The 13,367-nt window shown below is 47.8% G+C and overlaps 1 protein-coding gene across 1 annotated transcript in view; it reads right to left on the bottom strand.

Annotated features, from left to right (window-relative positions):
* Positions 1 to 361: 361 nt before the first annotated feature.
* Positions 362 to 13,367, bottom strand: part of NSD1 (nuclear receptor binding SET domain protein 1) — a 62,926-nt gene continuing 49,920 nt past the window's right edge. Inside the window, exons 20-23 of the mRNA XM_054389245.1 lie at positions 13,032 to 13,138; positions 9,604 to 9,808; positions 1,394 to 3,730; positions 362 to 391 (exon numbers count right to left, since the gene is read on the bottom strand). Coding sequence (XP_054245220.1) covers positions 1,395 to 3,730; positions 9,604 to 9,808; positions 13,032 to 13,138 — 2,648 coding nt within the window. The 3' untranslated portion in view covers positions 362 to 391; position 1,394. The remainder of the gene's footprint in view (positions 392 to 1,393; positions 3,731 to 9,603; positions 9,809 to 13,031; positions 13,139 to 13,367) is intronic.

The raw sequence follows: 13,367 nt of genomic DNA, 5'->3' as shown, positions 1-13,367 counted from the left end.
TAAATGGCTTTCAGCAGGCCTAGTCTGGACACCAGCCTGGTAAAACCAGGTGGTAAGCATCTTAACTGGAAAAGGGACAAGAGAGGAAAAAAGAAAGCCAGCCAGCTGCTGGAGCCCACTGCATTCCAGTGTGAGAACTACTATTCAGTTGGAAGGACACACACGCACACACACATGCACACCAACACAGTCCAGTTAATTCAAGTCTCCTTTGGTTGTAGAAGAGTTAGGCCAGAAGCTACCCAAGAGGAAGGTGTTGAGGTGGGTCCTGACAGCTATGGCAATCTTGCCTCCATGCTGTGTAGCGAACAGTACAGGCTTCGCTCGCTGCCCGGCAGCACATCCTGCTGCTGAGAAGACCAGGTGTGATGGAAACACGTCTTGAACACGTCTGAGGTAAGGGGAGAAAAAAGTGCTCAGTCTGCTGGCTCACGGTGACAACAGAAGAATAGACTGGATGGAAATTTGAAAGGGAGCACCACCATCCTGCCAGGGTGGTGCTCAGCACCTTGGGGAAACCCACCCTGCCCTATGCTACTATTGCTGTTTTATAGGTCACAATGTTTTTTAAGTGCAGGAAACACTCTGTGTGTCCTGTGCTAAAAAATTAAGACATAAGAACAAAAAAACCTGCCAGATGGTTTTTTCCGAGACCTCTTTTCCCTGACGTCCTTCAGACTCCCTCTTTCTTGGGCTTGGCCAGATGCTGCTTTGTACAAAGAAGCCCAAATGGATTTTGTCTATTGCTGGAGAAAACTGCATGAGCAAGCGCAGAGGGCTCCTCTCCCAGCTTGGCTGGAGATGATACCTGTCCTTCAGTGAACCATGCACACAGCACATCCCAGTGAACATATGGACAAACCTCACAAAACAACACCCTGTAGGGAGAGAGACCCCAGGCAGACAAGAAATAAATCCCTTTCCTGCTTCTACCAAAGCCGGGGAAGGGCATACACCTGACTGCTCGCTGCCTGACCTCGGAAACATCTCCAGTCCCAGACTGATCTGATTCCTTTACATAGAGTATGAAGAGCAAGCTCCCTAACTGCACCTGGGAACCCCCCTAAAAATCAGAGCTGGAGCTTGAACACACTGGATCAGTAAAATGTGACCATTTCAATGCAATTGGAGACTTTTACCCAGAGGGGATTCTTTATTTCAGCTTCACCGCTTGTAAAAGGAAAAGGTCACAAATACTCTCTCCCTTTGGCTGGGCCACACTTAGGCTGAAGAGAATATCCTTGCTCATGTCACAAGAGAATATGGATGTGATGTGCACGGGTTAGGGGGCTGGGCTCAGGGAAGTGAATGAAAAAACCCAAAACAAAATAAAACAAAGATTCCCCCTCCCTAAACATTAAAAGACTGAAACCTGCCTCCCATGTTCACCAACCTCACTTTGGCTCTGAGTCGGCCAACTCACGACAGACAGAATCCTGGTTACGGGCCAGCGCTGTGTTTTGTTCAGGCAAAGGGTCCTGCCCCCGAGGAGTCTGTGCTTTTCCACTCAGCCAAGAAATCTGGTCAATTGTTGGAATGTTTGCCACAAGCCACTGCATCTGCTCAGGGGGCACCGGTGCTTCCCTGGCTGGCCGAGGGGTCTGCTCGAACACACACAATCTCTCTGATGTCCAAGGGGTTTGCTCTGCAGGGGCTGAGGCAACTTCCCAACTGGGCTGAAGGGTCGGCTCTGGTAGTTTCTCTGCTGTCCGAGGAGGCTGCTCTGCAGGCGCCAGGGCTTTTGCAGTGGGCCAGTGAGTTTGCTCATGCGTCTGTACTTTCTCTGTAGGCCAAGATGCCTGTCCGACATGTGTCACTGCTTTCCCAGCAGACCAAGAGATTTGCTCACCAGCTAACATGGTCCTCTCTTTCTGCTGAGGACTCAGCTCCATGGCTGAGGCTCCTCTCTCCTTCAGCTGAGCATTCTGATCGACAGGCCGCAGTGCCTTCTCTGACAGCAACAGCCTTGGAGCTGACATAGCCAAAGGCTTGTCCAAGGCCTGAGGCCGAGGAGCCACAGCAGCAGCCAGCTTATCTGATGCTTGAGGCCACGGGACTGTAAGGGTGAGAGGCCTCTCCAAGAGCTGAGGCCGAGCCACTCCAGAGCCAAGAGCCTTCTCTGGAGGCAGGACCCGCAGGGTTCCAGAGTCAGCAGCCTTCTCTGGAGGCACAGACCGCAGCACCCCGGGGGTGAGAGCCTTCTGTGTGAGTGGGATCCGCAAGGCCCCTGAGCCAAGAGCCTTCTCCGTGGGCAGAACATGTGGTGACCGAGAGCCAGAAGTCTTCTCTGGAGGCAGGGGCCGTGGCAGCCCTGAGTTTGGAGCCTTCTCTATGGGCAGCACCTGTGGCATCCCTGAGGCAGCAGCCTTCTCCAGAGGCTGAGTACGTGGCACCCCAGAGCTGGGAGCGTCCTCTGTGGATGGGACCCGCACTAGCCCAGAGAAGGAAGCTTTCTCTGGAGGTGGGGTTCGTGACACAGCTGATCCAGAAGCCTTCTCCATTGGCAGGATCCTTGAGACTGGGGAGCCAGGGACTTTTTCAGTGGGCAGAGGCCACAGGATCCCAGGACTGGGCACCATTTCTAGCGCCGGGACCTGTGGTTCCACAGAGCTGGAAGCCTTTTCCATAGACCGAAGCTGCAGACTCTGAGCTGAGAGTTTGTCCAATGGCTGAAGCTGATCAGCTGCTGAAGGCTCATCCTCTGGTTTGGACTGCAGGGCCTCCACTGTGGTGAGAAGTCTGTCTGACAGTTGTGGGTGCAGGTATTTTGTTGGGAACTCATCCAGCAGTTCAGAGTGCTGGGTCCTGCTGTCAATGAGAGACGTGGCTGATAACCCCATAACCTCAGGGTCAGCTTCAGGCTCATCTGACAGCTGGAGCTGCAGGGCACCAGCACTAACATGCGACTCATCCAACAATGGTGGAGTTCCTGGAGGAGATCTGCTCTGCAGATGAGGCTGTGAGGCATCCTCACCGGAGGGCTCATCCAGCGGCCACAGCACTGCATTGGTAGGAGGTTTGTCAGGCTCCTGAGGCTTCAGTGCCAAGATGACAGGTTGCTTCTCTGGCTGCAGCCTTAGGGACAGGGCAGCCTGGGGCCTGTCTGATGGCTCCAGGCGGAGTGACAGGGTGGTGGGAGGTTTGTCTGAAGGCTGCAGCCGGAGCGACAGGGTGGTGGGGGGTTTGTTGGATGGCTTCAGCCTCAGTGACAAGGTTGTGGGGGGTTTATTTGATGGTGGCAGTCTCAGTGCCAGGGTGGCAGGTGGTTTGTCTGGTGGAGGTAGCCTAAGGGCCAGGGTAGTGGGGGGCTTGTTTGACGGCTGCAACTTCAGGGCTACAGTGGTGGGGGGCTTGTCTGTTGGCGGCAGCCTCAGCGCTAGCGTAGCAGGGGGCTTTTCTGGTGACTGCAATCTGAGTGCCACAGGCTGAGGTAGGCTGTCCAGAGGCTGAACACTCAGGTCTGTGTCTGCAGGTGGCTGCTCTGGTGGCTGGGTGTCTTCACCATCAGCCAGGGCTTCTATGGAAGGCGCATACTCACGAATTTCTCCCGGCTCTAAAGGGTTAGGCCCGCAGGGATCGTGCTCTGTGCAGCATAAACGTCCATCCAGCTTAGAGATGAAGAGCATGCCTTCCCGGTGCTGCTTGCAGAAGGACCTGGGGCACATCTCACAGAAGGAGGCAGCTTCCTTACTACACACATCACACTGATGCCATGGGCACTCCCATTTTCCTGTAGCACAGATACAGGAGAAAAGACATCCCTTAGAAACGGTACATGGGCAAGAGACAAGGCCTGCTGCAAAAGGAGCTCAGGGGAGAATGGGAACATCCTGTAACACTCCCACACTATTTTACATGTCTTCAGCTTCTCTCAGAGCTCCCAGGCTCGACAGGCAGTTGAACAAGAGCCTGTATCTTCAGAAGCAACAAGGGCAATGATAATGACAAACACAAGCCATGCCAGGTCAGATGAAAGCCCATCTGGCTCCAGCATGACACTAACCAATACAGCTGCTTAAAGAGTAGACACCCCCAGCTCACACATCTCTGTGGCTCTGCTATCTGCAGACAACAGCTGTACCCATGCATAAGGCACCCAATGGACTTTTAAAGTAGATGCATTGAGTTCATCTAATTCCTTTTTAATTCTGGGCCAACAACTTCTCTTCCAGTTTATCAGAAAGAAGAAGTGAGAAAGCACTGTTCACAAAGGGAGTAAGTTTCTATTGTCTCTGTACTCAAAGGCTTCTTCCTTAACTTGTGCATTTGGCCATGATAAACACCTAACACATTCAAACTGCTCCTTGGAGAGTTCCACATCCACAGTGAATCTGTTCACCATCAGTATCAACACCATCATGGAGGAAAAAGCCAACATTACACTTCAGATGTTGCTGCTTTTTTTCACTTGTAGATGACTTCCTCCTCCAAATGGTAGAAGAACCAACAAGAAAAGGTGCTATGCTGGACCTTGTTCTCACCAACAGGGAAGAGCTGGTAACCAATGTGAGGCTCAGAGACAGCCTTGGCTGCAGTGACCATGAAGCAGTTGAATTTAAGATCCTCAGGGCAGCCAGGAGGACATATTCTAAGCTTACAACCCTAGACTTCAGGCGTGCAGACTTTGATCACTTCAGGGATCTGCTGGCCAAAGCGTCGTGGGACAAAGCCCTAGAGGGAAGAGGGGCCCAGGACAGCTGGTCAGTATTCAAGGACCACCTCCTCTGCGTCCAGGAGCAATGTATACCAACCAAGAGAAAAGCAGGGAAGAATGCTAGGAGGCCTGCCTGGATGAGCAAGGAGCTGCTGGACACACTATCACTTAAAAGGAAACTCTACAGGGAGTGGAGGAAAGGACAGCTGGAATGGGGGGATATAAGGAAGCTGCCCGAGCAGCATGAGACCTGCTTAGGAAAGCCAAAGCACAGTTTGAATTGAATCTAGCCAGGGAGGTCAAAGGGAACACTAAGAATTTCTACAGGTATATTAATGGTAAAAAGAAGCCTAGGGAAGGTGTGGGCCCCCTCAGAAAGGAAACAGGTGAAATGGTCACAAGTGACCTGGAAAAGGCTGAGGTTCTCAATGACTTCTTTACCTCAGTCTTCACTGCAAGGGCCTCCAGCCACACTCCTGGAATAGTTATGGAAGCTAGTGGCAAGAACCAGAAGGAAGAACTGCCCATCATAAGTGAAGATCAGGTTCATGATCACCTGAAGAACCTGAAAGTGTTCAAGTCCATGGGACCCGATGGGATACACCCACAGGTACTGAGAGACCTGGCAGAGGAGGTTGTTAAACCCTTCTCTATTATATTCCAAAAGTCCTGGCAGTCTGGGGAAGTCCCCACTGACTGGAAAAGGGGAAATATTATTCCCATTTTCAAAAAGGGTAAGAAGGAAGAACCAGGGAACTACAGGCCAGGCAGTCTCACCTCTGTGCCTGGTAAGGTCATGGAGCAGATTCTCCTGGAGGCACTACTGAGACAGAAGAATAGTGAAGAGGTGATTTGGTTTACCGAGGGCAAATCCTGCCTGACAAACCTGGTGGCCTTCTATGACGAGGTCACAACATTAACAGATGAGGGGAGAGCAACTGATGTCATTTCCCTGGACCTGAGCAAAGCCTTCCACACTGTCCCACACCACATCCTGGTCTCCAAACTGGCGACACATGGGTTTGATGGGTGGACCACGAGATGGATACAGAACTGGCTTGATGGCTGCACCCAAAGAGTGGCTGTCAAGGGCTCCATGTGCCAGTGGAGGCCAGGGACAAGCGGAGTCCCTCAGGGATCAGTCCTGGGACCAGGCTTGTTCAACATCTTTGTTGGTGACATGGACAGAGGCAGGTTTGCTGATGACACCAAGCTGTGTGGTGCAGCAGACAAGCTGGAGGTAAGGGATCCATCCAGAGGGACCTGGACAGGCTGGAGAGGTGGGCACAAACCAACCTCATGAGGTTCAACAAGACCAAGGGCAAGGTCCTGCATCTGGGTAGAGGCAATCCAAAGCACAAATCCAGGCTGGGCAGTGACTGGCTAGAAAGCTGCCCTGAGAAGAGGGACTTGGGGGTGCTGGGGGATGAGAAGCTCAACATGAGCCAGCAGTGTGCTCCTGCAGCCCAGAGACACAACCAGAGCCTGGGCTGCATCAAGAGAAGTGTGGCCAGCAGGTCAAGGGAGGTGATTCTCCCCCTCTACTCAGCTCTGGTGAGACCCCACCTGGAGTACTGCACCCAGTTCTGGAGCCTCTATTACAAGAGGGATATGGACATGCTGGAACGTGTCCAGAGGAGGGCCACCAGGATGAGCAGAGGGCTGGATCAGATGGCTCCTATGAGGACAGACTGAAAGAGTTAGGGCTGTTCAGTCTGGAGAAGAGTAGGCTCTGACGTGACCTTATTGTGGCCTTCCAGTATCTGAAGGGGGCTACAAGAAAGCTGGGGAGGGACTTGTTAGGATATCAGGTAGTGATAGGAGTAGGGGGAATGGAATAAAGCTGGAAGTGGGGAGATTCAGACTGAAAGTGAGGAAGAAGTTCTTCACCATGAGAGTGGTGAGAGCCTGGAACGGGTTGTCCAGGGAGGTGGTTGAAGCTCCATCCCTGGAGGTGTTTAAGGCCAGGCTGGATGAGGCTCTGGCCAGCCTGATGTAGTGTGAGGTGTCCCTGCCCATGGCAGGGGGGTTGGAACTGGATGATCCTTGTGGTCCCTTCCAACCCTGACTGATTCTATGACTTCACTGCTTCAGTTCCCCTGCTCCTTCAGCCAAGGCTGCAACCATTTCTACTAAAGGCTTCTCACCAGTTTGAGGACACAAAGAACAGTGAGACCATGTGCATGAGGATACAAAATGGCAACTTCCTGGCCTCTCACTATTGGATCAAGCTCAGCTGCCTTTCTAAATACATCTCCTGCCCCATGCCCCCCCAATAGCTCATATGCCCATGGTCAGCCAGCTCCCTGCAGCGCTGTGATGAGCAGCTCTCTGCAGAGCAGTCCTCACACAGGCCTGGCGATGGTGAACAGTCTCAGACACAGAGCCAGGGCACTTCCTGGCCTCCCTGAACCAAGCCCACATACCTGTGGCTTTGGCTACCAGCTCTTTTCCAGGGAGGCTGGAAGGGAATGCGGATGCAGCACAGCACTGAACAGATGTGAGCATTTCTCCATGCACATCAGCTTTCCACTCCCCTCCCTCATGCTGTTTTCTCCTGGGGTTGGAGACAACACATAGCATGTTTTTCACCGCCTTTGAAGCCAGACCAAGGCTTCTGTTCTGCTCTCAAAATATGTACACTGTTTTTCTGTGTCTTTTCTAATTTTTCAGCATCCTTTTCAGAGGGAGGATGTTTAATGCTACACAGGGTTTTCCCTGTTCCAGCCTCAACAGTGCTGCAGAACAGGCTGCTCCCCACACACCATTAGCAACCCAGAGCCACACTCAATACTCACTCTGGCCACTGGAAAGATTCTGGGACTATTATTATAGAGGTCATTTGTAAGGATGGAAAATAAGTAAAAACCTGCCAGTATGTCAGAGGAAGGATGAATCCTATCAAACCACTCTAATGGTCTTTGACAGGATAGAAGGCCTAATGAATAAGCAGCCTCTTCAGAGACAGCCAGGAGCTCTTGGAAGTAAGATCACACAATTAGTAACATGTAAACAAGCAAGAAATTCCAATTACATGACAGCAATACCCATGGCAGAGGAAACACTGAAGAAAAAAGTGCTGAACCTTTCATGTCCTGCATAATACTCAAAGAAGCAGGCTATGAAAATAGTCTATATGTAAATGTTGCAGGGTGCTCCCCAAATTAATACAGTAGAAAGAGTAAAATAGCTATAACTGACAAAGTCACTCCCAAAACCCAACTATTAATGGTCTTGAGCAAACAGGTGAGGCATTTCCAAAGACATCCTTCAGAAGTCTATTTTAAGTCTGCATTTTCATTTAAAACTTCTGGAAGCAGAACAGTAAATACTCTTACAGAAACAAGAAATGGGTAAATACCAACAAGGATGTGAAGGACTGCAAAAATCTGGTTAGGCTCAGAATTTAAAATGGACAAATTGCTCTTGTATCAGCAAGGTGCAATTAAAGACTTGTGCAAAGCAGGACTGCAGGAAGAAGAAATAAAACAAGTATTTCAAAAGGGTCAAGAGGAGGACTCAAGTGAAACCACAAACATCAAAGTTATTTTTGCAAAACAAGTCAAATCTCATTTCCTGAGAAATTTTATGTAAAGCACAAGAACACAGAAAATAAGAGCTGCAAGGAGAGGCTGTGTTTGTTTAAGCCAGAAAAGGGACTAAGGAGACCACAGCCTCCCAGTATGTAAAAAAACAAACAAACAAACAAACAAAAAAAGGATGTGTGAGAAATGGCAATCTTTTGTTTCTTTCAAATCAAGCCATTACTAGGCAAGAAACTTTTCAAATGGAAAACAGGCCAAAGGCTAAACTCTCCTTTATTGGAGACTTCAAAGCATGGAAAAACATGCCAGGATGCTGAAAGAGCCACATCCTAGCACACAAAAATGGACAGAAAGGTGATAATTGGGACTCCCTCCCCAGCCAGAATGGCAATGTTCCTTAGGAGTCACCTGCACTCCCACTGGCTTTCACTTGGCTCTGTTACAGCATGTGTTCGTGAGCAATCCAAGTTGTTCTGTACAAACACCGTATTCTTCTCAAAACTCACATGCATGCACAACTGCTGTCATATACAAAACATGATACTAGCACTTGTGCACTTTATGCCAATTTTCAGCTACAAGTGCTGAATGCCCAGTTCTGGCTCTATGTGGCATGCTGATAAAAAACACTGTTGCAGTGACTCTCCTAGCAGCTACTTTCAGGGCCTGCTTGGTTCCATGTTTCTTAGCTAGCCACTGACTGATGTGTTCAGAAAACACCTCAAAGTCACAGAAACTCCTTTTATAACCAAGACAAAACTGAAACAACAAACATTCCCCTTAACCAGCTCCTTTAAGGCTTTTAAATACAACTTAAATCTTTCCTTCTAATAAATGCTACTTTGCATCTAATGAAGCTGTTTTATAACTCATATAGGGAGTCTCCTTATTTCTCTGCACACAACTAGGAGTACTCTTTCAGTATTTTTTTCTCTTTAGTTCATTACTTCTGCCCTCGTTTCACGTCAAACCAGAACATGCTTTAATACCATTCTCCTCCCTAACTATGAACTCCTGACTATTCAGACATCTAACATTCCTCTCTAACTCCTATTTTCCACCAGTACTTTTCCTCACCCTTCAATTCACCTAACTGTCTTCAAATTTGGGAAAATGAGAGTCTGAGGAACCTCAGACCACAGCTAGTGTGGGGACTATGCTTTGCCAGGATAAGGTCAGCTAACAAGGTTCTTAGGCTAGGACCAGTTCCTTTTTCAGCAATTCCTCTTTTTGCAGTCACAGTGGCGTTCAAACAGGGTAGTGTTGACACAAGTGAGTTCAAGCCTGAAAGATCTCTCTAAATTTGAAGACACAGTGAAGTGAGTGCAAAGTAACGAGCAGTGTCTGCGACACTTGAAGCCAGCGCTGCGACCCAAGCGGAGCTCAGTTGTGCGGAGCACTGACCTGCAGGTCTCTTGGTCAGGTTGAGGCAGTCTGCATGGTATACCTTGGGGCAGCCTGGCTTCTTACAAGAAACTAGCTGCCCTCCGTCCCCACAGCTGAAACACTCATCCTCTCGCTCCTTCATCACCTCTGCCTGCGACCTGCGCTTCATCTGTGGCCGTCTCTTTAGCTTCTTGGACTTTTCCTCAGTAACGTTGGGTTGGCTCTGTGGGTGAGAATTGTCAGTTAATACAGGTCTCTGCCCCTTTCATCTCTTCACTTTCTGCTACAGTGGACATAACTGCAAATAAAAGTTGCACTGCCAGCCATACTTGAAATGCACACAGCGTCTCTGCAGAGCTTCTTAATATTTGGCAACTGATTTACTACAGCAAATAGGTCAGGGTGGGTTTTTTGTGGGTTTGTTTGTGGAGCGGGTTCTTTTGGATTTGTTTTGGGTTTTGTTTGTTTGGTTGGTTTGTTTTCTGGAAGAGCCTGGAGGCTCTACACAAAAGCCTGGTTAAACATGGGATATAAACAACTAGCAACAGTAGAATAAAGAGTCTGAGGCTGTCTAGTATCACCAAGCTTGATTCTCCCACAAAATCTTCAGGTCCTAAGTCAAAGCAGTCAGGTCACCTTGTACCCGTGATTCGTGAGAAGTTGCTCCAAGGCCTTTCTGCGCTTTTAGACAGTCCTCACCCCTCTCTCCACTTTCAATCTGAATTTATCTGTGATCAGTTTAGACCTATTTGTTCTCATGTCAGTGCTGTTCTTTTCTGGCAGAAGTTTGGGATGCACACCACTCCTCTCAAACCAAACACTTCCACAGTCTGCACCCTCAGTCTTCCTGACGGTTTTTCTCTGCCCTTATTGAGTTTATTTCTCACAAGTTACAGAATTATACATGCCACTTCAGATGATGCCTGTTTAATGACATCGATACTTCTCCCAAAGCACAAGAAATCCCTTCCCAAGCACCACCAGCATTTGCCTTTTCACTGCTGCATCACAATAGCAGCTCAGGCCTGTGGCAGCCGAATTGCACAATAGCTCCTTCCCCACTGCCTGTTCAACAATGACCTTCTCACAGCAGATGTGTTTCTGCTATCACCCTCCAGGTGTGTACCCTGCTGTACTTAATCATTCAACTGCAGCCCATTCCCAGTGAACCTCACTCCTTTCCAGCTGCCCCACCCTCCTCTTCCCCCACTTTGATGACATCTATCACCTCTGTGTCATCAGTACAGGTTAATCACCACGCTTCCAACAGTTGTTACAGGCAGTAATGAAATAATCACAACTAGATCCAAGACTGGCAGCTATATGGCTTAAGTCATCTCTTCTCTGACGTAAGGCTTCCTCCATTGCTGTCACCCCCCACACTCCATCCCAAGCTAGGTCCTCAGACCACTTCCCTAAGCCTCATCACAGATTCTGTCTAAGCTTAGCCTCCCACTGTACCTACCAAACACTCAACTCCACAAAGATGATGCTACCTGTCCCCAGTGAGTGATCTCAGCAAAGCACTATCACTCTTGTTTACCTGAGCAGACAAGAACTACATTTTATGCCATTTTCCATACATATTCATGTACAAATATGCTCTCCACCCAGAACATCTCTGTGCTGAGATGATGCTTACAAGACATGTTTTTCATCTTTTATTCTGCATAATTATTGGGCACTATTTTCATCACTCTCCTATCAAGAATAAAGCCATGACCACCAAAATATTTTAAAAATCTTTATCTCCAGACCTAGAATTTCAGAATTCATCAGGGATGGTTATTCAGCTGTCCCGCCACCAGGGAGTTACATCTTCCTGACTATAGTCTTCCCCTTCACATGTGAATGTTTCCATTTTCAAACCATCATTCCCACTGACAATGGGGACAAGTCAAGCCTTTCTTCTCATTGAAAATGCAGACAGCTCCACTTAAAACTATTCCACCTATTCTCAGCGTCTAGTACCTCAGGCCGGGCTAATTACAAAGAGAATAAGAAAAACCTTTCACAGCTAATTTGAATGTCTAAGCAAAGTCTAACAGTTGGACTAAGCGATTCCCACTTGCTCACTGAAGTACAATAGACTTCCAAGCTTTCTTCCACAGTCCCAGTTAGAAAGGTCACTTTTAAGGTGAACTTGAGTACAATCAGCTTCTTCAGGAAGCTTAAAAATGCATCTATTGCCAGATGAATTTGAAAAAACCCACAGGACTAGCCCCCAAGGTACTGTTTTCTCGAGTATTGTTTCTTAGCCCATCTCATCAAGATGGAATGAGTTGCCTCAGGCATCACTATGTAATATTAATGCGAACTAAGGGGCACATTTCTCCATCCTGCGACCTGCAATTTCAGGGTAAAAATGACAGTCAAACCATGTATATAACACAAAATCAATTGAACTTTAAATCACAACCCAAAAAGGAACTAAATACATCAGATGTGTAATTTCCCTCATCTGTCAGCTTTCCAAGACATCGCACTTTTTTATTGTAAGTTGATTTTTCTGCAGAACTAAGTTCTCTGGAGAATTCACCAAACCTTGCTGATATGTTGATGGAACTTAACAACTGCACTGCTGGAGCTTCTAATCCTGAAGTGTGGGTAAACCAGCTGCCAGTATCCACATGCCAGAGCAGGATTACAGACAGATTTGGTGAGGGTCTTGAAAGAAACCAACAGCTGAGACATATTTAGCTGGTGACAGCTGGGAACTCAGCCAACTGCTCCTGTTACTTTGTTTTCCCAGTGAGAACCCAGCTCACTTGTAACTGAAATCAACTCCTGTTACTGCCACATTATAGTTAAACCCCACGAAACTCTGAAAAGCCATTGAATTCTGAATGCTAGGCATTTTTCTACCATATGACTTATTTCTGTATGATGCGTGCAGTTCAGTTGCTTAACTAAAAGGAGAAATAAACTCCAAGAACTTTCTTACTGCAGTGAACATACTGATGTAGAAGCCTTCTAGATCAGAAGCAACTGTAAGTCTGAAGGAATGCTGAAGTTTGCTGGCCTTTCAGCAATGCTCACAATTTAATCAGGCCTTTGGGCTGAGTTACGGTTTCTTAGTTATACAATGGAAGTGTTTTCCATGCCAATTTCCCCTCTAAAGTGATGGAAATTGTCATACTAGTAAGCAGAAAATTCAGGGTGGGGAGACAAGGGAATAATAATAAAAAAAAAAATTCATGTACTCTTTTGTTGTAAAATACAAAATCCTCTCATTATTCATAGCAACTCTAATAAGAATCTCATTTTAGATGAGACTTATCTCATCTGTATGCTCAGAATGTAAACTTGGATATTCAACTCACTTCACGCAGTGTTTTGATGGTCACAGAGACCAGGTTACCCTTCATGAGATCTCTGCAACAAATAATGCTTATCTAGGCAAAGAGATGACTGGAAAGAGTAAAAGCTTAAAAGAGGTATCATACCTTTGGCCGTACTCCTAGGAAGCCACTGCAATTTGGGGCACCACACTTACAAACGGTCTTTCCATTTCCCAAGCACTCCAGATTGTAGTTGAAAGTCAGCTCAGTCCCTGGCACAGAAGCAGATCAAAACCAAGCAATACGTAATGAACCATGTTCGTGCTGCTGAAGTAAAAGCACTTTAGAAATACAACACCACAAATTACCGTCACAACTACACCAGGATACCAATTATTAATCTCCCTATAGATCTGTGCGCACTGAAAATTCACACTCCTACCACATGCTACAGCCAAAATGGGCATCTGTCCCCATGCTGTGGCATGTTTGGTTCTATTA

This window comes from Indicator indicator, chromosome 18, assembly GCF_027791375.1.
Source record: "Indicator indicator isolate 239-I01 chromosome 18, UM_Iind_1.1, whole genome shotgun sequence".
Classification (NCBI taxonomy): domain Eukaryota; kingdom Metazoa; phylum Chordata; class Aves; order Piciformes; family Indicatoridae; genus Indicator; species Indicator indicator.
This window is presented reverse-complemented; position numbering and strand designations above follow the sequence as displayed.